At 41.1% G+C, this 24,580-nt stretch overlaps 1 protein-coding gene across 10 annotated transcripts in view; it reads right to left on the bottom strand.

Moving 5' to 3' along the window:
* The window catches only part of ATP2B3 (ATPase plasma membrane Ca2+ transporting 3), a 129,830-nt gene that overhangs the window by 52,059 nt on the left and 53,191 nt on the right, over positions 1–24,580 (bottom strand). For all 10 annotated transcript variants that reach the window (XR_015747855.1, XM_087956847.1, XM_087956851.1 and 7 more), the window contains 4 exons: positions 11,304–11,501; positions 8,458–8,715; positions 7,516–7,641; positions 3,625–3,750 (listed from right to left, as the gene is read on the bottom strand). Coding sequence is in view for 9 of the 10 variants with exons in the window: in XM_087956847.1 (XP_087812973.1) it covers positions 3,625–3,750; positions 7,516–7,641; positions 8,458–8,715; positions 11,304–11,501 (708 nt within the window). In the remaining variant the exon portion in view is untranslated. The remainder of the gene's footprint in view (positions 1–3,624; positions 3,751–7,515; positions 7,642–8,457; positions 8,716–11,303; positions 11,502–24,580) is intronic.

Here is a 24,580-nt window from a genome sequence, read left to right on the forward strand (position 1 = left end):
TCTCTTCACCATTAATTGTTATTTTCATGTTTCCATTCCTTGCAGTGGTCATGAGCTTGGTCTTTTTGATGTTCAGAAAAAAAGATCAAAACTCTCCCTTTTTTTCTTGATCAGATGTTTCTGAGACGAGAAAGGCATCATCCTTCAAGCTGAACCAACACGAAATACTGAAAAACTACTTTTTCCCAAAGAAGAAGAAAGAAGGACGAAGGAAAAGGAAGACGAGGAGGAGAAGGAGGAGAACCCTGCACCCTTATATGTTTCCATACAGATTGTGGAGATGCTGTCAACCATCTCCATTATTTTTGATACCTGTCTTCATCCAAAAGCTAGATCTGGAAGACAGAGGAGTGGGTAAGAGACTTGTTCACTCATCTCCTTTTTTTTCCCTGTTGAGATATGCATGGCGTATAGAAAAAAAAATGTGGAGGGAGGTGGGAGATAATAGGAAAAAGACACAAGACTATTAGTAAAGACATTTGCTTAGATTATTGAGCCAGAACCAATTGGTTAGGCCAGGGGTTCCCAAACTTGGCAACTTTAAGACTATGCTGGCTGAGAAATTCTGGGAGTTGAAGTCCATAAGTCTTAAAGTTGCCAAGTTTGGGGACCACTGGGTTAGGCTTATTGCTAATTTCCACTTAGTTTTCTCTTATGCCAAGTTGTTAATCGATAATTTATAGGCTATAGTGTAAGGTCCCACTGATGGCCATCAGTGATTAAACTGATGGCCATCTTCAACTAACAACTGCTAAAAACTTTGCTGTCTTAGGGATGACCTTAACTAGGAGCTGGGTGGGGAGGTGCTAGCCTGCCAATTCTCATGGATTTCTTACCAACTTTTGATATCAAAACTAAGTTTGAAGGGTATTGTTTTAAAGTACTTGTGGTTTTTCTTGTCCAGAATGGTCATGGGAGAAAACTTCCCTCCTATATTGTTCACAAGTAAATGAAAGTTTGGAGTCAACACTGCTGATGATCTCCAACTCTACTTTTGCTTAAGATTATGCTCTTATAAATAATTTCCCTGCTCCATCAAAGAGGCAGAGAAAAACAAGAGTCTGTTCTGCCAGATACAGGACATCTTAGTTTCAACATCAGAGCCCTCCAAGACAAACAACGATAAGTCAGTCTTCAGTCCATATTTACTAACAGGCGACTATATTTTATATTAGTGAAATAATGGATTAATATTGTGGCACTAAACACTCATCATGGTTGATGTTAATGATGGATGATATTGCATCATTTTGGATGCAATCACTTAGCACTTGAATGAATGCATTAGGCTGATTATTAATGCATTATGACAGTGGGCCAATTTACCACTGCATTTAAATTGACTGTGATGGGCAAAGTGTACGTAGGATGGGAATCACAAATGATTTCACATCCAGATTCTGACCAGAGTTATGTCTGCTAACTTACAAATAACTAACTAGAGTAAAGTTACTACAGTACAACATGCGTCTTCTGACAGTGACCTGAGAACATGGAATGTTAGGAAGACATGCAAGTAGGAAAAGGATAAAACCGGAAGCCAACTTATTATGGCAAGAGATGGTTTAAATAACTATTGTGAATTTTATTGGGTGAGGAAGATTGCTTGACAGTGATTGGCTAACATAGTTTTTGACTGAGACGTTGGCAATGCTTCAGTCAGCAGAAGTTTCAGATTGATATAAATGAGTTTTTGTAAAAAAAAAAAAAAAGGAAGTGTTGTAGAAACCATCACGACTATGAACAAATTATCTTATTAATTTTAAAAATTTACATGGCCATCTGACTCACACACGACAACTCCAAGAGGCTTACAACATTAAAAATCCACAATATAAAACCCCTAAACTCCCTGTTAGACAAGTTAATAACAAAATAAGGTAATAAATTAAGATGCCATTTATTTAAAATCCCTTTGCTCTGAGGGATTCAGTGCTACTATCCCCTTAGCTCAATTGTTCTTTGAATAAGGATTAATTGTATTGAAGTAGATTTTTAAGGGCCAGTACTAAATCAATACAATTTTGAACATAATTAACAAGCTAACACAGAAATAGGTTGCTTATTATTCAGATGGAATGAAAAAGGGAATTTAGGCAGAATGGAACACTTTTCTCTTCTACCATTTGGGGTGTTTTGGTTTTTTTTTTTTTTTTTTTTTGGAACATTGGCTATTTGTTTTATATAGATAGGGAATGAGGTTGCAGCAGTTTTTCTAATTTCTTAGATAGTTAACATGGCTAATAAGTCTTGCTATATAGAAGATGCAACAACAATGAAGCAAATGCCAAAGCTTTGAGTTGTGCCCAATTCCTTGCTGAGGCAGATTCCAAAAATGATGAACCATAATTCAGCATGCTGAGTCAAACTTCAGCACTATTCATCCAAATGTACTGACTCAAGTGTTATTGCACAAGTAGTGCCCTTTGAGTGTTCTCCCAACTGTGTGGGAGTCACTTTTCTGTCTACTGCTGGGAGAATATTTCAAATAAACTGATCACATGGGTGAATGGCTTGCCTGAGCAATGCCTAGGATTTGTTGGGTTGGATGCTTTATACCTTCTCCCAGTTGCATAGGGAGACAAAGGGGACACAGCAGGGGTCAGAATTCAGTGAAGGACAGCCAAGGGATTTCACTGGCAAGTAAGAAAGGCTTCTGAAGCCAAGGAAGGAAGGAAGGAATGGTGAGAGCAGAAAAGATGAGTGCATTCCTAACACTGAATGAGGCATCTTTGGAAACAAATGGGATCCAATAAAAAGAAGGTAAAGTAGAGTGAGATGATATAAAACAGCTTTACCAAAACAGCCTTTCCCATCCTAGTGCTTTTGAAATGATAGCTCCAAAAATGTCCCGCCAGCTTTCTCTTGAGAATTTAAGAATTATAGTACTAATCGTAGGGAGCATTGTGCCGGGAAAATAGTTATATGGAACAGTCCTACTGAGCCAGCATTGAGCAATGGTTCCAGAATTTTTATTCTACCCCAGTTCTTAGATAGTCCAGAGTGGTGTTTTTCAACCTTGACAAACGTTAAGGTGCATGGACATGTTGGCTAGGGAATTTGGGGAACTGAAGACCAAATACATTGCCAAGACTGAGAAATACTGCTCCAGAGTACAACCAATCTACTCTGTGCAAACATCCCCATAAACATCCCTTCCAACCCTAGCAAATTCTACCTAACATGTAGGCTACCCAACTGAAGTAGCCCAGACAGTGCTATTTGGGAATGATGGTTAGGCTAGGGAGTAAAATAACCAGAAGGGTCAGAAGGGATCTAAATGGTATATCAATAGTCTTGGTAGATAACAAGGGGAAGCAAGCAATGTTCAAGAGGAAGGCGTATGAAAAAAAATGTCATGATCAGAAAAGGAACAAATTATAATCAAGTTCCATCAACCTGAAGTCATCTTTGTGCCAGTTATGCAGAAACTATAAACGCCTTCTGCAAATGCTGGATGGTTTTGAAGACATTTGTGTGGAGCAGCAGCTCTGAAATGCATCTTCATGCCCTGGCTTCAGCCAACAAGAGAGCTGATATGAGCATGAAGACTGGCATGCAGTACAATGGATCCAGAGGTACACACTGGGGAAGTGCTTACCTGGACCAGAGAGAAGACCTTACCTTTTTTCTCTTTCTTTTCCTCCTCTTCCCCACCAGCACCCAGCAAAGTAAAGATGATCCCAGTCTGTGAGTTGACTCCAACAGCAGAGATAACCATCCGCCCAGAGCCTTCCATGACGTGGGTGCCTAAACCGAAAGAAAAGTCAGAAGAATACTAAATGGAAATGTTAGGAACCCAAGAAATAGATCTTCTGGATTCATTACAAGCTGAGCTATTCTGGAAAAGATACAGCGTTATTTGACATCTACTGATGGCATGAAACATAGGTTCTCATAGGGCTGTGCAGTACTTGGGCAGTGAAGGGAAAAATAAGTCTTGGAGCCTCTGTCACAACTCTTAAAAGCAGGTGTGAATTTTTCCAGATTTTTTGTTTTGTTTATTGCTATCCTTCATTATTTGTTTACTTTATTATTTTTACAAGTAACTCCAGGCAGCAAAAATATCCAACACTGCTTCCTCACAGCAACAACCAGTGGCGGATTAAGGCTCACTGGTGCCTTAAGCACTGACAAATCTTGGTGCCCCCTCTCCTTTGTACATACTGTACAAACGAAGCCATATTCTCAACTTTGTGGTGCCCCCTTTGGGCCTGGTGACCTAAGCATGTGCTTAGTCTGCTTAATGGTTAATACACCACTGACAACAACCCTGTGAGGTGAGTTGGTCTGAGAGAGAGTGACTAGCCCAAAATCATGCCTGAAGGAGGACTAGAACTCACACTCTCCTAGTTTCTAGACTGTTGCTTTAACCACTAGACCAAACTGAATTGCTTGGTTGCAGAAACACCATGGAAAAAGAGGCATATGGATGAAGGAATTACTGTGTTCAGAGGCTCACCAGGACTAAAATGCTGCAGTTGATAGATTTCAACATTCTAGCAAATGACAGTAATTACATAACAGTGTTGATTTTGCAAGTCTGAAATCTGCTGCTGTAAGCCACTGGTTGTCAGCCTGGGTCTTAAAGAGATCTATGCTTCCTCAGAAGCTTAACCTGAAGAGCTAACCATAATGTAAGACTAATTCCTCGCAAAAAAGATTGGCACTTTCTATATGATCTGCCGCCACAGAGAACTACTGGATGACTGTTTAAGTTAATTAGAAGTCTTGGTGGTGCAGTGGTTAAAATGCAGTATTGCAGTCTAACTCTGCCCACTGCCAGGAGTTTGACCCTGACAGCTGAAGGTTGACTCAACCGTCCATCCTTCCGAGGTGGGTAAAATGAGGACCCAGATTCTTGGGGGCAATATGCTAACTTTGTAAACTGCTTAGAAAGGGCTGTAAAAGCACTGTGGAGCACTATATAAATCTAAGTGCTATTGCTATTAAGTAACTACATGGTTTCAGTTCAGGAGGTATGGCAATGAAACTTGAGAGGCTGGCTAGCACTCTATGGCTGGTTTCAGACAAATCACTAGAGGAGCTAAAATCATGTTAGGTATTTTGTGTTTCAGTATCTTGAAAGATTTTGAAAGATCTTAGCAATTGCTCAGTCATATCACTTGAAAGGTCATCACATTAAGCCACAGCAATTCACATCCTTAGGCTGGAATTTAGAATTTAGTGTATCTGAACCAGATTTGCCCCATTAGATCACTCCCTGAGATCATCTTGGCCGTATAATGAAGCACACTGCTGTTTAGTGTAGATATTACTAATTAAGGCTCAATCCCCAAAGGTATAAAATAGTCGTAAAGTTTAAAGCACTTCCCAAAATATATTTTATATTTGTATTTATATATTTTGTCAAGCATGCATTTGATTATGTATGTATGTATGTATGTATGTATGTATGTATGTATGTATGTATGTATGTATAAACATGATTATTAATACATGAAATAGATACGAATAAAAGGGAAATTAGGACAGGGACGGTAGGCACGTTGGTGCACTTATGCACGCCCCTTACAGACCTCTTAGGAATAGGGTGAGGTCAACAGTAGACAGTCTAAGGTTAAAGTTTTTGGAGTTTTGGGATAGATAGAGTCAGGTAGAGTATTCCAGGCATTGACCACTCTGTTGCTGAAGTCGTATTTCCTGCAATCAAGTTTGGTGTGGTTTACTTTGAGTTTGTATCTATTGTGTGCTCATGTATTGTTGTGGTTGAAGCTGAAGTATTCATTGACTGGTAGGATATCGCAATGGATAATTTTATATACTATGCCTTAGTATGGGATCTGGAGTGCCTTAGCACCAGAATGATGTAGTCCTTTTGGAAGGCAAAAGAATGTAGCTTGTGGGCATTACCTGAAATGCAATGAGTCTCATCACCATACAGCTCATCTATCTCACGTGGTCCCTGCTCCTTTGGAGCTGACTCAGTCCCTTAGCAAGCAATGAAGGCACTTTGATCCTTGCTCCAGAGTTGAGAGATTCAATATGAAGATGTACATCTTGGCTGAGCTGAAAATTTTCTTTTGGCATCTTGCTTTTAGAAGCTCCATATTTCTAATCAGTGTCAGTAACTTGAATGATTCATGCCAATGATTCGTCCAAGTCATTATGTGACCTGGCTGTGAGCAGAAAACAAAAGATGAATGAGCTTCTGACTGTTCCTTGCCTGTGGTGTGTGGGACCTTTTGTGGCTTAGAAAAACATCAACCTTTGGATTTTCCTGGGAAAAAGTAGACTTGGAGTTGAAGGATGTAAGGCCAATAGAGTGAGGCTTTTCTGTGGTTACCTCATGTGAACTGTCTGCAGAGCCCACATGCAAGTACTACAGATACATTTAACTCTTAGAGGAGCTTCAAGGGGCCTAGAAGCCCTGAAGCATTTGGTACTCGGTGTGAAAAATAGAAATGAGCGTTCTTCCACCATTCCTATGTTCCAGTTAAGCTTAAGCCTCAATATGCTTCCCTTACTTTTTGCCAAACTTGATGTTCCCTGAAAACCTCTCATAAAAAGGAATTTGCAGAAAGCAAGATACACCCCGCCCCAAGGAAAAGGGCTGTGTGGGATATAGTGCCAAATTCTATAACCTAAATGCATCAACAAATGTGCTCATAAAGTTTTAGAGGACAGAAAGGGTTTTTGTTTTTTTTGTTTTTTTTTGAGGGAAAATGTTCAAGCAGTTTCAGTGGGAAAATACTTTGGCATTGATACAAATTTATGCTGGCCCAAATCACATTTTGGACAAAAAGGATAAATCATAAAATAGCACACGTGCAGAAAACAAAGGAAATCTGTAAATCCAGGCACCCTTTATATGCTACAAGACATCCTATGGGAGACATGCAGGAATCACTTACAGAAAGGAATAGATATATTTTCTTCACCTTATTTTTTTACCTACAGAGTAGTAGATTTGGTATCTATTAATATGGTTATATTATTATGTTGCTACTTCATTTTGATGTAGTCTCCTACTTAACCTTTGTAAACAGACATGTTAACTGTAATGATTTTTGAAGATATACATATTGCGCCTTTGACTTGGTTTGAACTCTTGACAAGTTCTCTTGGCAAGGATTTTCAGGAGTGGTTTGCCATTGCAAACTTCCTAGGGCTAAGAAAGAGTGACTAGCCCAAAGTCACCCAGAGACAGGATTAGAATTCCTAATTTCTAGCCTATTGCCTTTCCTGCCAAATCTTACTGTCTCAGTAACTGTATTAAGCCAGAGTTGTAATGGAATATATGAATGACCTTGGGGAAAAGAGAGGAAGAGATGCTGCTTAGGAAACAATCAGATAAGAGAGGTAGGAGCCCGCAGTTGCATAACGTCAGAGAAAGAAATGTAGGAAAGATCTGCCCTAGTTAAAAGTGGAGGGAGATTGTTTGTACCTTTAGACTTGTAAGATTCTGTTAATGTTAATGCAGATTTACAACAAAGTAGAATTAGTTCATCTTGTCGTGTTTCTTGTCTGGGAGCACCGTTAGATGTCCCTCACCTGATAGCAACATGGGATCTTTGTCCACTGATTTGCGTACATGATCTGACTCCCCCGTTAAAGAGCTCTCATCTATCTTGAGATCATTCCCCTGGATAAGCACTCCATCTGCAGGAAGCAGGTCACCTAGGAGAGAGGAGAAACGGGTTAAGCAATTAACTCTATCAACAAATACTGGTGACCTACAATCTTATGCCCTTCGTATGCAGTGGATGCCACACAGAGATACCCATTTTGCTTCCTTAATTACTAAGCGAGCAATAAGCATGCTTGCTATTCGATAAACAGCGATACCCAGTGCTTTTTTTTAGTGCTTCCGGAATTTCAGTGGGAATTTTTTTTTTTTAAAAAAAAGATATGCATACTTGCAATAATTATATTTCTGGAATTAAGTGTAAAGAAGCACAACAAAGTTGATGTGAAGACAGCTGTGCACATATTTTCCACTGCCATTTTTAATGAGAAGTCAATGGGGGAAGAAACGGTTTATCTAAATCCTAGATGGATGGACAAAATAGTGTTAAGTTTCTGTTGTATAGATTGTTTAAAATGAACAGAGTTCTACGGTCAATTCATTGCATTCCTTGAGAAACAAGAAATGAAAGAGCAGTGGAATAATGAGGAAAAAAAAGTTTTTGTCTAGACATAGTCTTAGATAATCTTAAATTTTCCTCCCTGATGCCCCATCGTAAGCTTTGAGACCAGCATCTCTGCATCACAACTGTAAAGGAAGCTCATATAAAGTTGAACCACCAGCTCTGAACCACCTCTGGGCATCATGGACCACTTTGTTTACCAAGCAACTTTGGTGTTCCCAGAGGCAGAAACTAGCTATCAGAATTGTTTTAAATCCAGCCCCTGAGGTATCTCCATGCAGCTGAATTTGCCTTTGCAGGACTGGGCTAAGCTGAGTGATCGTCCATCTCCTGCCTTCCCTCTTACCATATTTGATCTGGGCGATGTCTCCCACCACCAGCTCGGCCACGGGAATTTGGACCTGTTGACCATTACGGATGACAGTGAATTTCTGTTCCTGTTCTATGCGGCTTTGCAGGCCTCGGAACTGCTTCTCCTTGCTCCAGTCGTTGAATGCTGTGACCAGCACTACGCAGATCACTGACAGCAGGATGGCAGCACCTTCAATCCAGCCAGCCTCTGACTCACCTTCATCCTCTGCAGCCCCTGACACATTCCCGCAGACTGGAAGGAGAAAAAAAAGGAAAGTGTTGATTACAGAAATGCTCCTGATACTCTGATCATGCATCAGTGGTGAGATTCAAATTTTTTTACTACTGGTTCTGTGGGTGTGGATAGGAGGGTGGATAGGGGTGTGGCCATGTGACTAGATGGGTGTGGCTTCTTTTTGCTTTTTGCAGCAACCCCTCCCTCATTTTGGGGGCCTTCTGGACCTCAGGCAAACCTCCTGGTGGGGCGTTTTTGCTCCCAGAAGGCTTGTCTAGGGCCCAGGAAGGCAGAAAACTGAGCCTGGGGGGGTGCACAGCAATCCCCCATGCTTTGTTTTGGGGCTTTCTGGGCCACAGGGGAGCCTCCTGGGTGAAGCAGTAAATAAGCGAGGGGAATCCCGGCACAGCTGATTGTAGGAACAGCTGATTGTCAGAAGGGGGGCGGGAAAGAAATACCTTAAGGAGTGACTCGGTGGGCTAGCGTCAGGTGGGCGGGGTTGGGCAGGGCAAGCGAGCAAGCGGTGACCAGGAGACAGGGTCGGGGGTGTGGCCAGCCAGAAGCTACTACCGGTTTGGCAACCCACGCCAAATCCTTGCTACCGGTTTGCGTGAACCGGTGTGAACCAGCTGAATGCCACCACTGTCACGCATCACTTCTTAAATCAGGAAGAGGTGCCATGATTCTTATCAGCCACAATATCTGGGGTTGCAGGTGATGAGAGATCCAACTGTCTGTTTCTCAACTTCAGCAACTTTAAGATGTGTGGACATCAACTCTCAGGATTCCCCAGCCATCATGTTGACTGGGGAATTCTGGGAGTTGAATCCATACATCTTAGTATAGAGACCAGTGGGGTCCCTACCTCCTTCTTACAGTCCACTCTCCTCAAACAGCTACAGACCTGATATTTCCTAGGAGTGAGGCAACAGCTATAAAGGTTGCTGACTTTACCACTCAATTTTCCAGTATTAATAGGCCTAAGTCTCATACAACTGTCAAGATGTGAGATCCCATAAAGAAACATATTATTAACCTCATTGTTTTGTCTGTTGGTGCATGCAGACCATTGCATAATTGCGTAGAACTGGATATTTCTCCTATCTGTTCCAAATAGATTGTGGAAGAAGTTGGAGTTTAATATTTACCTATGAAACTCATTAATAGGTAAGTAAATTGATGGTAGCAGAATTAAACTAACCTGAACGCCCTGATCTTGCCTGGGTAAAGCTGCTAAAATAACTCTCAATTTCAGAGTGTTATTGTACACATGACGGTGTCTTTTGCATAATACATACAAATATAAATAAAAAGATGAAGCAGCATAGCAGACATAGGGATGAGTCAGCAGGAAGAAATTTGATAAAGGTGAGCAGACCAATATGCAGAATCAATGTCTCCTGGCTCACCCAATTGATCTGCAAAGGCAGATGGATCCACAATCTTAGGACAGAGCTTTGATGTCACATCCCCATAATGATCACAATTGTTCCCCTCCCATAGTGAAGCTAGCAAGAAATCACGCTAGTCTAAATCTTGCTGTCCTTGGAAACTGTATTCTAATGGCTGTGATTGGTAGTTTCCTTGATGTAAATCCCAGCCCTGCCCAATGTCATATAACTACTGTACATCCTCCAATTTAGGATTTACAGTGTTCTCATTCATCCCATATATTACAGTGCTTTGCTCCCCCCCTCCACCATTCCTATTATACTGTTGACTAATTAAACTAACAGTCTTTGAAACTTTGGGCTGCCTAGTTGATTAGTTGACCCACGGATCACAGCAAAGAAAGTTTTGTATCCCTTGGCTGCCCTCTCCATTGAGGTGCTAGTCAGTTTTAGGGAATTGCACTCTCTAGGTCCATCAAGGACCTTCCATGGTTCATCTACAACTTGTATTAGGGAGTATCTTCTTTGTGGGGAGTTTGCCTGCTCATTCAGGAAGACATCCTTCAGATGTCCTGCTTTAAGAGTTAAGAAGAGTAAGAGACCAAGTCTTCTCAATGGCTGTCATATCCCTTTGGAATAGTTTCTCCCCCACTGCTGAGATTTGGACAGCCCCCACTTTTATAGTTTTTAGAGATCGATCAAAAGTATATTGTTCCTTTTGGCATTCAGAATCCAAGCACTGTCTGTTGTACTATTGTCATACCTATAGATCAGGGGTGTCCAACCTTGGCAACTTTAAGACTTGTGGACTTCAACTCCCAGAATTCCTCAGCCAGCTTTGCTGGCTGAGGAATTCTGGGAGTTGAAGTCCACAAGTCTTAAAGTTGCCAAGGTTGGACACCCCTGCTATAGATGATGGGTCAAATTCTATTGTTGTTGATATGGCTATTTTATGGCTTTGATGAGGAGCTTGCTTGATTTATTTTAGGAGTCTGTCTTGTGATTTGCCCTTGGTTGTGTGATAAGAATGGTATATAAATACTCCAATCAATCAAACAGTTTCTGGCACTAGATGGCCATGGGGCATTGGGGGAGGTTTCAATGGTGGCACTTATTTTTGTTTTCCTCCAGAGCAATGTTTCCGTAATTTCTTGAAATGAGGAACTCCATCCATGTGAGGATTTCATGGCAGAGACGGCAGGGACCCAACCTTACCTTCACTTTCTTCACCCGGTGGAGCATAAAAAGACAGTCCCAAGGAGATAATGGCAGCAATTTCCAGAATGATTAGGGTCACATCCTGAAGTGCCTCCCACACTAACTGCAGGAAGGTCTTGGCCTTCTTTGGAGGGATAAAGTTCTGTCCGTAGATCTGTCTTCTCTTTTCCAGATCAGCTGTGTTGTCAGAGAGGCCTGAGGTCAAAAGAGAGAGAGATAGTGGTAAGAATGAAGCAGCAAGTCCACTTGGCCTCTTTGTGACAGGCTAGAGAATGTCAATGTACCAGGAGAAAAGTATGTTAATCAGCTTTCCCAACTTGTTACCTCAGGAGCTAGACTACAATGCCCATTTTCCGCAGCCATAAGTTACCGGCAGGGAGAAGGCTGTTCTATTCCCAATATTCTATCATTCTCCAGACATCCTATTACAATGTTAGGCTTATGCTTTTCATGTTTTAAGTGGAGTTCTGCAGGTGAAAGGAAGGGTTATGGTGTGCACTCACCAACCCACCTCAGATAACTCTAGCTGTTGCTTGGCAATTAAAATTATTGTTGCTATATAGGTGACGTTTCCTAGCTTTCTTGATGTTCTCTTGTTTGTGGATTGGTGGGTGATTTCCAGTATGGAAGAGAGAGTGATATAAGGCTGCTTATATTATGATCTGGGATGAAGTAACCTATGCCACGAGAACACGAAAGTAAGATATGTTCATTTACCTATTTAGATTTATATCTCATTTATAGCTCTTATTTCTACAGGTCGTCCTTGACTTATGACCACAATTGAGCCCAAGTTCTTTTTTTAAAGCAAGACAGTTGTTAAGTGAGTTTTGCCTCAGTTTTACAACATTTGTTAACACTATAATTATTACGTTAGTAACACGGATCTTAGGTGAATCTGGCTTCCCTATTGATTTTGCTTGTCATAAGATCACAAAAGGTAATCACATGACCCCAGGACACTGCAACTGTCATAAATATGAGCCTCATGCTTGGCCTCTTGCCAAGCATCCAAACTTTTTTCAGTGCCATTGTAACTTTGAATGGTTATTAAAATGAATGGTTGTAAGTCAAGGAGTGCCTATACCATCTTTTGTTCCCATAAGGTCTCATTCCCTTCCCCAACCGCTGCACCATAGTGAGTATCTTAACTTACTGCACCTCTGTATGGTTTGCCAATTGCACATTGGCAGATAGGAAAGCACTCCAGAGGGTTAACGTCAATGCCCAGAAGATCATTGGTTGCCCTCTCCCCTCTTTGGAAGAGCTTTATAGCTCCCACTGCCTTAAGAAAGTTCAAAACATTCTCAAAGATCCATCTCATCTTGGGAACCATTTTTTTGAACTGTTACCATCTGGCAGACGGTACAGAATATTAAAAACCAGCACAAATAGGTTGAAAAACAGCTTCTATCCCAGGGCAGTAGCTCTTTTGAATTCTGCTGTATAGTGCAGTATTGGTGCAGTGTTGAGGGTTTTCAGTTCAATGTGTGGAGTGTAAAGGATGTGTGTTTGTGTTTATTTTCTTGATCATGGTCATGATGTGCACTGAAGATGGTGTTTGATTTCATTGTATGAGGTGCAATGACAATAAACTAAACTAAACTAAACTAAACCAACAGCCATTGGTGAGGTAGATTGGACTGGAGTGGATTTGAATTGGCATGTAGATGTGAACTTGGATGCCCTGATGTCAATATAGAACAAAATGAAAGAAGGAAAGTGTTGGTTTAAGTTTAAAGAAGGGATCCTTAGTAAATGGCTTTGCCCACTTAAAAATCATCAAGAGATACTCTATATTCTTATAGTGTTCAGTTATGGCTTTGAGGACAAATCCTGCATATCCAATAAGTTTCAGCGTAAGGTCTTAAAAGGGGAGAAAGATTCTTCCTTCCACTGCAGAATTGTAAAGGAAAGACAACACATTTCTGCTTTCTATTCCCCCCTCTCTCTCCCCCTCCCAACTTAAAATCTGATTCAGAGGAATAGGAGAACTGGGATAGTTAATGCTTTTCTGGAATTCCATCAGCATCTTATCAGGACAAAGCAAGAATAATCTATTTTAGAGAATTACTAAATCTCATTTATTGTAAAATAACTTTGGTCACTGTGGTCATTTTCCAGCATGCAACAAACACAATGTCTCAGTCGAAATGTGGAGCCTGGTGCTATTTTCTTGCCCATGACTTCTGGATCAGCTTGGTCTGGATCACAAATCACAAATGACAAATAGTTTTACCATCAGGGTAAGCGGTGGGGGTAAGCTTACAGTGGTCTAGGCCTCAATCTGCAGAATGATTGGGAGAGTCCTCCTCCCCCAGAGGGAGTATGGTTTCAATACTTCTTCAATATTTTGAAGAAAAGAAGAGAAAATACAAGGTCATCTAAAACAGACCCTCTGTCAGGATCCCGGCAGTTACCCCCATTTAAATCATGAGTCTCGAGCCAAACTTCCAAAACTTCAAAGGATTTATTGGGAGTTATATAAATGTCTGGCACTGCCTGGGTTTAGATGACTCCGAGACACATAATTGATTGTCACCCTTGACCCTGGTTTCCCCCCATCCCCTGGGTGTATCGTAATTCATATTCTCCAATGGGACACATCCATAGCCAAGAGTCATCAATCATGCTCTCCAGTTAGAATTTTGCATGGCAGAAACTTCAGTCACCTAGTTACTATCTTTGAGAACATTTGTGGAATTCGCACTTTCAATTTGCAAGCTGCCACACTGCTCCCCTTCCCTTTCTGTTAACAACTCTAAAAAGACCATAGAAATATTTTATGAGTTGACACCCTCAGTAAAGCTATTAAGTCCAGAGTATAAAGCTATGTAAACAGACTAGTTTGGCCTACATAGTTCATCTTTGTGAAGAAAGTTTTTCCTCTAGCATTTGACTAATACATGCTTACTAAATCCCTCTCATCCCATTTTTCCCACCTAAATACTTCTTCATTTTCCAGCTCCTTCCTAGCCAGGGGTGCTGCTAGGTTGGGTGCACTGTTTTCACCAAATCAAAACTATACACAGGGTCCTTCTCTTCTTCATAAGGAGAAGTCTGGAAGGGAACTGAAAAACTTCTCATTCACAGCACAGCCAGCCTGATCATGTCTGGTCAAGTGAGGGTAGGATTTCAGAGTCTACCAATAGAACAAGCAGGATCACCATACTGTAGCACGGCAGGCTTGCCCCAGATTGGGCTGCTATCCCCTCAGATTCCCCCTCTGCAATGTTAGGGCAGCAATCCATCCCCAGCGTCCTCTGGAAGCTATGAATGTCAGTGGGTATAGGCTGGCACTTCAAAGACTTGGCACCTGTAGTGAAGGAGGAGGACTTCACCCCAGGTGGGATTCAGTAGCTCCTGGGAGATGAAAGGACCAACTGGGTAGCACTGTAGTTGTCTTCTCTTGCTTTGCTCACCTTTCCTTAGCTTTGTTAAGTCCTTGTTAAATATTAAAAATGCCAGAGAGCCAGGCAAGCAGCAGGAACAACAACCCAGAGTTTGCTCTCAAATGCCCTCCACAGCTGGCCCAGGGGTACCAGAGCAGTGCCTCTGCTTTTCAAGACAAGGAGGCAACAGAGCAGCAGTTAAAACTACAGAGGCTGGGTAATCTAGATACTAAGAAATACATATATTTTGGTTAATAAAAGGAACTAAGGTGTTATTTTAGTCAGCCTGGCAAGTTGATTTGGGTGAGCTTAAGTGTGTTTGCTGAGCCCAGTAAGCCCTCTAACATCTGAAAGGAATAATAATAATAGTGAAGTGAATAAAAATACAACCTGGCAATGGCTTACAACCGGATCATTAAAAAAGAAAGAAACTGAAGGCTTGACAACTGGCAATGGCTGGAACGTTTAAAAAAGAAACCGAGGGCTTGATGTCAGCTACACAAGAGCAAGCTGTTCAAATTAACGCAATCAATGTCAGAATTAGGAGGGGAAAAATCATCAAATGATTCAAAATGCAGATTGTGCAAAGAAGCAGAAGAAACAGTAGATAATACTGTATATTCAGCTCATGCAAGTAGATAAACAATAACATAACAGAGTTGCCGAAATGATTTACTTGAACATCTGTAAAAATTATCATGTGCCAGTAATGAAAAATTGTTGGGCATATACACTTGAAAAAGTAGTTGAAAATAAGCAAATTAAAATATTGTGAGATTTCTGAATAACAAATTGATAAAATCTTTGCTCATAACACACCAGATTTCACTGTGGGAGAAAGTGCGGATAATTGATATGGCAATACCAGGGTATTGTGGAATTGAACACAAAAAACTGGAGATGATCACAAAATATGAAGATATTTAAAAAGTTGAAAGATTTTGGCATAAACTTGAAATGGCAGTCCCAATGATTATCAGCATATTGAGTCTCAGACCCAGAAATATCTTGGATGGCACTTAGAAATCACACATTAACAAAAATTCTATCTGCCAATTACAAAAGGACACACTGCTTTAATCTGCAGGTATATTATATTGATGTATTACAACTTTCTAGGTTCTTGGGAAGGTATCAGAAGGCCAATACTAGCTAAAGAACTGGGAGCTACGATGTAACATTTTTGTATATATAAGAGTAATAATAGTGTATTTTCATGTGTTAACACTGGTTTATAAGCAGTTATATAAAATTATAAGCAATTATATTAAACATAAATTGTTAAGTGCTGATCAGTTCTTTTCTACGTCTGATATACAGGTTCAAAATAATTTGATTTTGGACACTGGGTGGCAGGCAATACTTCCCAAATAAACTCTTAATAGTAATAGAAACAAGAGGGCACACATTTTTATTTAAAAGAAAATAAAAGCTATCTGCTAAGAAAATGATAATATATAATTTGTATTATGCTTGTCACCTTTTATAACTTAAAGACTGTATTTACATAATCAGATTCGTTAAAGATTTATCTATTTTGTTCGCACTTGTCACTCTAGGAGAATATTAACCTTGGTAAGGTTAATATCATATGGACTACACAACTCGATCAGGGCAAAGCAATAGACACAATCTACATAGACTTTTGTAAAGCCTTTGATTCAGTGGTACACGACAAACTACTCCTAAAACTAAAATCTTATGGTATCTCTGGACACTTGCAGCATTCCTGTCAAACAGACAACAAATGGTCAAAAATGGGAGCGTACCTGTCAACAGGGTAGTGTTCTAGGACCAATTCTCTTCATACTCTACATATATGACATCTACATATATGACCTCTGCAACTGCATTCTCTTTGCTGATGATGTAAAGCTATTCAACACCACCGACAATACTGCTACCCTTCAAAAAGACCTCGACTATGTATCAGAATGGTCAAACAAATGGCAACTTCAAATCTCAACAAATAAATGCTCTGTCTTACATATTGGCAAAAAAAAAATCAGAAAATAAAATACAGTCAAGACCTTGTTGATGATCCAAACTCTGTCAAGGACCTTGTATCATGCCTAATGATCTAAGTGCTAGAGCCCACTGTAACTACATAGCCAAAAAGGCATTAAGAGTTGTTAACCTAATCTTATATAGCTTTTTCTCTGGTAATATTACACTACTAACTAGAGCATACAAAACATTTGCTAGACCAATACTTGAATACAGCTCATCAGTCTGGAACCCACATTACGTATCTGATATTAACACAGTTGAGAAAGTCCAGAAATATTTCACAAGAAGAGTTCTCCACTCCTCTACTCGTTGCAGAATACCTTATGCCACCAGGCTTGAAATTCTAGACCTAGAAAACCTAGAACTACGCCGCCTTCAGTCCGATCTAAGTATAGTATATAAAATCATACATTACAATGTCCTACCTGTCAATGAATACTTCAGTTTCAACCATAACAATACAAGAGCAAACAATAGATACAAACTCAAGGTTAATCGCACCAAACTTGATTGCAGGAAATATGACTTCAGCAACAGAGTGGTCAATGTCTGGAATACTCTACCTGACTCTGTGGTTTCTTCCCCAAACCCCAAAAACTTTAACTTTAGACTTTCTACTATTGACCTCACCCCTTTCCTAAGAGATCTGTAGGGGGCATGCATAAGTGCACCAACGTCCCTGTCCTATTGTTTCTTTTATTTTTCTTATATGTATCCATGTATTCATAACTATGTTTTTACTTATACCTATTATCTTGTAAGCAATTGACAAACCAAATAAAATAAAAAATAAATAAAAGGTTTTGGTTTTTTTAGTGGTTGAGAATGTCTTGTGAGGCTCATTCTTTCAGTCAGTTTAAAGCTCAGTGAATTGTGCAAACCCTGAAAGAGGGTTAATTGTTTAATTCAGTGTGGTGCATGCACACAGCCATAAAGGAGCTATCTCTCTCATTAACTAGTAAGGTTTCACAGGATATTATAACGTGTAGGTGCAATTTCTTTTTGCCTTCTAGGCTTACCAGATGACTACAACAAAACCAATCTGGCTTATTCCTCTGTGGTCTTAGTATCTTGTTCAGGTGAAGCAAGTAGAAGCAGAAACTTTTCCCAACGTGGTGGTGATTATAATATAATTTATTAACGGTGTATGCCACTGAATCGCTCCTATTCTTGATAGCTTACAAGATAAAAAGACAATGAAAAGTTCGTTTGGCAAGAAGATAAATGGTTTTGTTCACTATTGTCTGTAAAAAAAGCTGCTGGATTAAGACACAGAATTTTTTTAAAAAAGTAGCACCACGGATGCCAGGATCCTCAAAGGAATTAAAGTACTTCAGTCTTTTGGGATCAGATGTTAATCATCAGGGGGGGAAATGGTGGAATGTTACCCAATGTTTTGATGGGTAGATCCATTTGTAAGAGTGTTTTCTACCAGCCACAAATCATTTACCTCCCCGAATGTAAACTAAGGAGATAAAAGTATATTTGTTCAAAGGGAGCCCCAATGGTTATCAAAATGCCAAAATACAGATCCATTCTTTTGATTGCTGTTTTCTGTTCTGACACACATTCTGCAGGACAATGGAGGATATACAGAGAGATACAAAAAGCCTGACTGAATACAAAATAGAACTTCAGAAGCCCAGGGACTAGTAATGCCCCCAGAGGCCCAACATGTTAAAAATGAATCATCTCTAGCAAATACAAACAGACAAAAAACATTCATGCTTCATACACCAAAGCCAGATGAAAAACCAACCACATCACAGAGACTCATACGCCACATGGCCTACTGCATTTTGAAACAAGATGCAAACATAGATATTAGCCCAGGTAAAATTTCTCCTCTAACTCTGGCACTCTTCCAAAGACTTCATCCTCCATTGGAGCTTGGAGACATGTCAGGCAATAAAAAGGACATATAAGGTCGGTGCTTCCTAGCAGAAATGTTTTTGAGAACTAGCATTATTATTATTAGCTAAATCAGGAGGAGCAAAAGGCCCAGCACAAGGCAAGAAGATTGTCTTCAGGCTTATGGGTTTCACCAATATCATGTTCCAAAATCTTTCTGGTCCTCCCTACCTTCAGATCAGCAACTTATTCCACTTGAGGAATAGGATTGGAAAGAAGCAGTGGGAGGAATGATGATTACAATTTTTTGGCAGGTTAGTATAGTTTCAGGGCCATCAAGTTCTAGAGCTCTCCGCCCACCCCTGAGTCAGCAGAAATCTATACAAGCATGGACTTGGCTGACTTCCTTGCCAAACTCTATTCTACTCTATTGTCTGTTTCAAGTAACTTTAGCAATCTGTCTTTCCCAAGATAATTGATGGGGACGAAGACCTAGAAAAAATGGGAGAAGAGAGGAAAAGACAACCACCATCAGCAAAGTAGATGGACTAAATTACACTGGTAATGGTTGTATTGTTAAGATACGATCCGAGCCAGGTTGGGGATAGATCACTCTGGAGAAGATTTATCTCTGTGGTTGCTAAGAGTCAACCCCTACTTGACGATGTACAATCAGAAAATCAAAGCCTACACATTTTTATAGGGCTCAAGGGTGCCCTTGGATGATGTCAGAATAAGAGAAAGTGTCACTTTAACATTAGTACAGCTAAGAATAACCTGACTGTCTTGCTCATGGACTGGGAATAAAATGAAGGCCATGCCAGGAGGACCTGACAGAAAGAAAGATGTCATAAGGGTGTGTTAGAAAAAATGGGGATATGGCTTCAGGCAGCTAGCAGAGCGGCCCCCAACCTTTGTGGTTTGGCAGCCCAGGGAGGTGGAAGGGGAATCGGGTCGTGCGAGCATCAGAGGTGGTATTCAGCAGTCTCTCACCAGTTCTGGAGAACCGGTAGCAGAAATTTTGAGTAGTTCGGAGATCCGGAAAATACCACCTCTGACTGGCCCTTCCCCCATCTATTCTCTGCCTCCCAAGTCCCAGCTGATTGGCTGGGTCTTCTTTTGCTGCCCTGCACAGGAGAACGGAGCTGAAAAGCAGGTTAGTGGGGTGGGGAGGGAATGGGATTTTGCAGTATCCTTCCCCTGCCATGCCCACCAAGCCACGCCCACAGGACCGGTAGTAAAAAAAAAATTGAATCCCACCACTGGTGAGCATGCACATGCATGCGTGCCGCTCATCTTATGTGAGCATGCGTGTGTGCACAGTTCGACTTGCACAAGTTGAGCTGTGCACAGGTGTGCACACCTGCTGGCCCACTGCTCATGCAAGCAAGACCACCACTCATGTGGCCCAGTTACAAATTGGCCATGGGCTGGTAGTGGGCCACGGCCACGGGGTTGGGAACCCCTGATCTAGCACCTGGACCTGGGCTCAATAGGGAATAGGGAAGCAATGTAATCTGTCAAAATCAGAATCCTTCTCGAAGATCCTTCTTCCAATAAAAGATCTTACAGGAATCGAACACAAGGGACCTGAGGATGATCCACTGTGACCAATGTATGCCGTGGTTGAGGAACTAGACAGCCAAGCTTATTGAACCTCATATGGTAAATACAAAGGCCTTGGTCAGATCAGATCAGAATTTAGGTCCAGTTTATTTTCCCTTGTCCAGCCAGTTAACAGATAGAAAAATGAAAGAATGATAGTCCGGGCAATTTATCATGAAATTTAAAACAAGAGCAACAACTACATCACCCCAAACATATAGGAATACAGTATGAGCCACCAGGTCACCACTGGGTTGCCCTATCAGACACAGACCCTCACATTTAGAGCTGAGAAAATTCAGTAGAATTGCTAATACCCGGGAGGAGTGAATGAATAGAAAGAAAGACTAAAAAAAAAAATCAAGAGATAGAAAGGAGAAAAGGACAGGGGCGGTGTGGGCAAAAGACAGTATGTTTGCTGAGTGTGGTAAGGGCACAGGCACAGGCAATATGGATCATCCAGGAATGCTTGTTGATTTTTGTTCTGTGTCAGTGAGAGCCACGAAGATCAATTTTTCCCTCGGGTTCTCTATCTGGATGATCATCTAAGCCCTTTCTCATCCTGGTTGTTCTTTGGTTGCTTTTTTTCTCCTCTTCTGTCCTTCCTTCCTTCCTTCCTTCCTTCCTTCCTTCCTTCCTTCCTTCCTTCCTTCCTTCCCTTCCTTCCCTTCCTTCTTTCCTTTCCTTCTTTCCTTCCCTTCCTTCCTTTCCTTCCTTCCTTCCTTTCCTTCCTTCCTTTCCTTCCCTCCCTCTCCTTCCTTCTTTCCCTTCCTTCCTTCCTTCCCTTCCTTCCTTCTTCCTTCCTTCCTTCTTCCTTCCTTCCTTCCCTTCCTCTCCTTCCTTCCTTCCCTTCCTTCCTTCCTTCCTTCCTTCCTTCCTTCCTTCCTTCCTTCCTTCCTTCCTTCCTTCCTTCCTTCCTTCCTTCCTTCCTTCCTTCCTTCCTTCCTTCCTTCCTTCCTTCCTTCCTTCCTTCCTTCCCAGCACTTGCCCGCTGCCCTGTTCTTCCTTGCCTGGTTCCCCTCCCTTCCCTTCTCAATGCGATGAGAAAAAGCCTGCAGCTCCCTGCAGCAGAGAATGAACCACCCTTGGCTGCAGCAACCTCAAGGACAATTCAAGGAGAAAGCAGCAAAGGGAGAGAGGTGGAGGTACGCGAGAAGACAGAATGGGTCTGCTTTGAATTCTCTGTTGCTTTCCCGGAGCTCTGTTGCTTTCCTACACTTGGAAACCCAGATTGTTTTTTACAGAGGGCAAAGCAGGGAAGGGAAGCCCTTGGTTTGCCTGTCCTTTTAGAAGGAACAGAAACAGCCGCATCTCAAGGTGCAGACAATGGTTAGGAGATAGGAAGGACATGACTTCAGTCTGTCCAAACCTCAGGCCCTGTGTGAATCTGTTGGGACCACAAGGACACCATTCCTCACTCCTCCCCCCCTGCCTTCCCGCATACACAGCCTGAAAGGGAAAAAAGGAAGTAATGGTCCCCAAAACAATTGTTTGCTTGTTGCTAAATGTTGCAATTCCTATGTAGTAACTTATTATCAAGGGAAGGGGAGGTACCATTACCCATGCTTAGGGATACCACTTCTCGGGATTCAACCTTCCCATTCTGACATTATGCATCAGAAGGCCTTGGTGTGCATTAAGGCTAACTGTACAGAGATTGGCAAAGCAATGAATTGGGGAAAGAGACGATCCTTCAGATCACTGGATCCCAAGATCGAGACCAAGTGGGCCTCAAAACTCTGTGGTGTTTCATGTGCTCATCTGCTGCCTGAGGCTGCAGGATCCAAAGAGCACCAGAAGCTCCAGTGCTCTTTGTCCATCTAGTCCAGCACTACTTGCCTCTGATATCTTCAACTTTGGAGTTGATAGATAGAACTTAGACTGAATCGGTTGCATAATTATGCTTTGGAATATAATATTACTAGATGTATGTTCTTGCTGTGGCTCCTTGGGAATAGAAATTTTATTATTTTGGCAACCTGGTTATGACTTAATTGATTATAGAGTTTACACCCCGAAGGGATCAAAAGATATATTCTGCCATGCTTCCTTATCTTTCCCATTTGTAAACCTGTTGTTAGCTTCTTAGAATATCAGGATTTGGGCTCAACCAATATACATCAAAGCTTTCACTTTTAAATCTGATATGATTTCACATTATTGCCCATGTCTTCCTTTCTAGTTATCTTGTTTCCTTACCAGGTGTAAAAAAATTATTTTTGCATTTTGGGATCTGCTTATTGATCAATATCTGTTAAGGTCTATGCAACCTTTTGGTTCTTGCTCTAGGATTCTTTGGGTGTAAGAGACCACTGATTCAATGCAACTAACTATGGAATGAATAAAATAATTATTTGGTTCCTTGCCAGTTGTTGGTGCTTGGGAGGGGTGTGTTTTTCAACATACCCTAGAGTAGGACACTAATCCTACTTCTGATTGCTCCCTTTCAGTCTTAACCAGTTATGTCTGACCTTCCACAAATACGACAACTGTCACTAAAAGAAAAACAGTTACCCTTCTCCTAGCTGGGCCCTCTCACCTTTCTAATCTAAACTATGTTCAGCATTTGGCCAATTTTATCTAGCTGTGGAACTAAGACAGGTTCTAGCCTGCTCATTCCTGGATGAAAGACTTTGGGAGAATACTAGGGCTGTATAATTGTGAGGGCTAGTACTTATGGAGAGGGAAGTGGTGTGATGGGCTACTATAAAACCATACTTGTAATTTCTTTGCTAATAAGATTTTTTTTCCCCTTCCACCCTTAAGCAAGAAATTTGGGCATGTGATGTATCACTGCCATTACAAGAAAAAGAAAAGTTCAAACCCCTTTTGGAAAACAACTAAAGAAAATAGAGCTAAGGAGAAAGTGTTGACTTTACCATCCTTAGACAGGTTGCCATGAATTACATCAAGAATGCCTAAAATCTATAGCTTACGAACTCTGCTCTTGTGATACTTAGCCTTAGAAAACCAGTGGGCAATTTTTAGGCAATTGAGCTACAGTACAGGTCAACCATATAATTGACCAGTTCTGCTTTTACAGCTTGATGACAATTTTGATTAGGTATTATGTGACTGGGGATCCTACCGAAATGAGCAGGCTAAGAGTTTTGTGTCATGGAGGGAATTAGAATTCATTTTCCCTGGGCATCCATGTGATGTTAGGTTTAAGAGAAACCTTAGACACTTTTTTTGCCCCTGCTGAGAAAATTATATCGCAGTTTCTTGGAACTTCAAGGACTATCATGGTTATTCACCACTGCTTGGAAATACAATTTTATTTTCTTGCTCTAGTCACCTGAGGAAGAGTCACAACCGGGTGGGCTTTGAAATGGGTGAATGTATCAGAAGTATCAGAGCCCCATGAAATGGAACATTTAAAAGGCCCTGGAGATCCAGTAGGGCAGCCCAAAGCCAAAACCTCTGTGTTGGTTTGTTACTTTTCCCTGGGGATGAACTGAAGTGAAGGAAAAGGAGCTATTTTGTCCAACCATCGGGGAAGAATATAAAGCACTGGGTTAAACCACCTCCAGAAGAGTTAAGACCCATCTTCCATGGGTCACTAAATCAAGCCTTTCTGAATTTTGCAAGCTTTAGTCTGTATAAACTCCAGTCAAGCAGCATAATTCTTGCCATGTCAAGGGAATCAAAACCAGGAGATTTAGGTTAATATAGATTGATCTGTCTCCACTACTCTATTCACAATAGTGTGAAATTGGACTATCTTGGTAAATCTTTCCTTCAGTTCCTTTAGGCCTCCTAAACATACTAACTAAAATTGAATATAGAAGAGCTTTCTTATGAGCAAACATGCATAGAATTGCACAGTTAGTCATGGATTTTGGCTCTTTCTTCTGCTTTAGCAATAGCTCACATCAGAAGAGAATATTTTTCCTGTCAGGAATGTAAGGAATTTCCTGTATGAACTCACGTTTTTACAACCCTACGACCATGTTTGGTCTATCACATCTGAGCTACAAAAATACAGATTATCATTTAGAGGTTAGCGAAGAAGTAAGCAAAACCTCCAGTTCTTTGCTGCCATACAGCAGCCTACTAGGTTTCTACAGCCCAGATATAGGAACAATATATTGGACCACAGTGGCCAACCACATTCATGCAATAGCAATAGCACTTAGATTTATATAGTGCTTTATAGTGCTTTACAGCCCTCTCTAAGCAGTTTACAGAGTCAGCCTATTGCCCCCAACAATTTGGGTCCTCATTTTACCCACCTCGGAAGGATGGAAGGCTGAGTCAACCTTGAGCCTGGTGGGATTTGAACTGCCAAATTGTAGGCAGCTGGCTGCAGAAGTAGCTTGCAGTACTGCACTCTAACCACTGTTCCACAGAGGCTCCCAGTCAATCTCTAAGCAGGGCATAAAGCCATTGGAACCCGCCCTCTTGTGTCCCACA

The sequence above is a fragment of the Notechis scutatus genome, chromosome 2, assembly GCF_049901735.1.
Source record: "Notechis scutatus isolate UNSWTSFEM ecotype Mainland chromosome 2, rNotScu1.2, whole genome shotgun sequence".
Taxonomy (NCBI): domain Eukaryota; kingdom Metazoa; phylum Chordata; class Lepidosauria; order Squamata; family Elapidae; genus Notechis; species Notechis scutatus.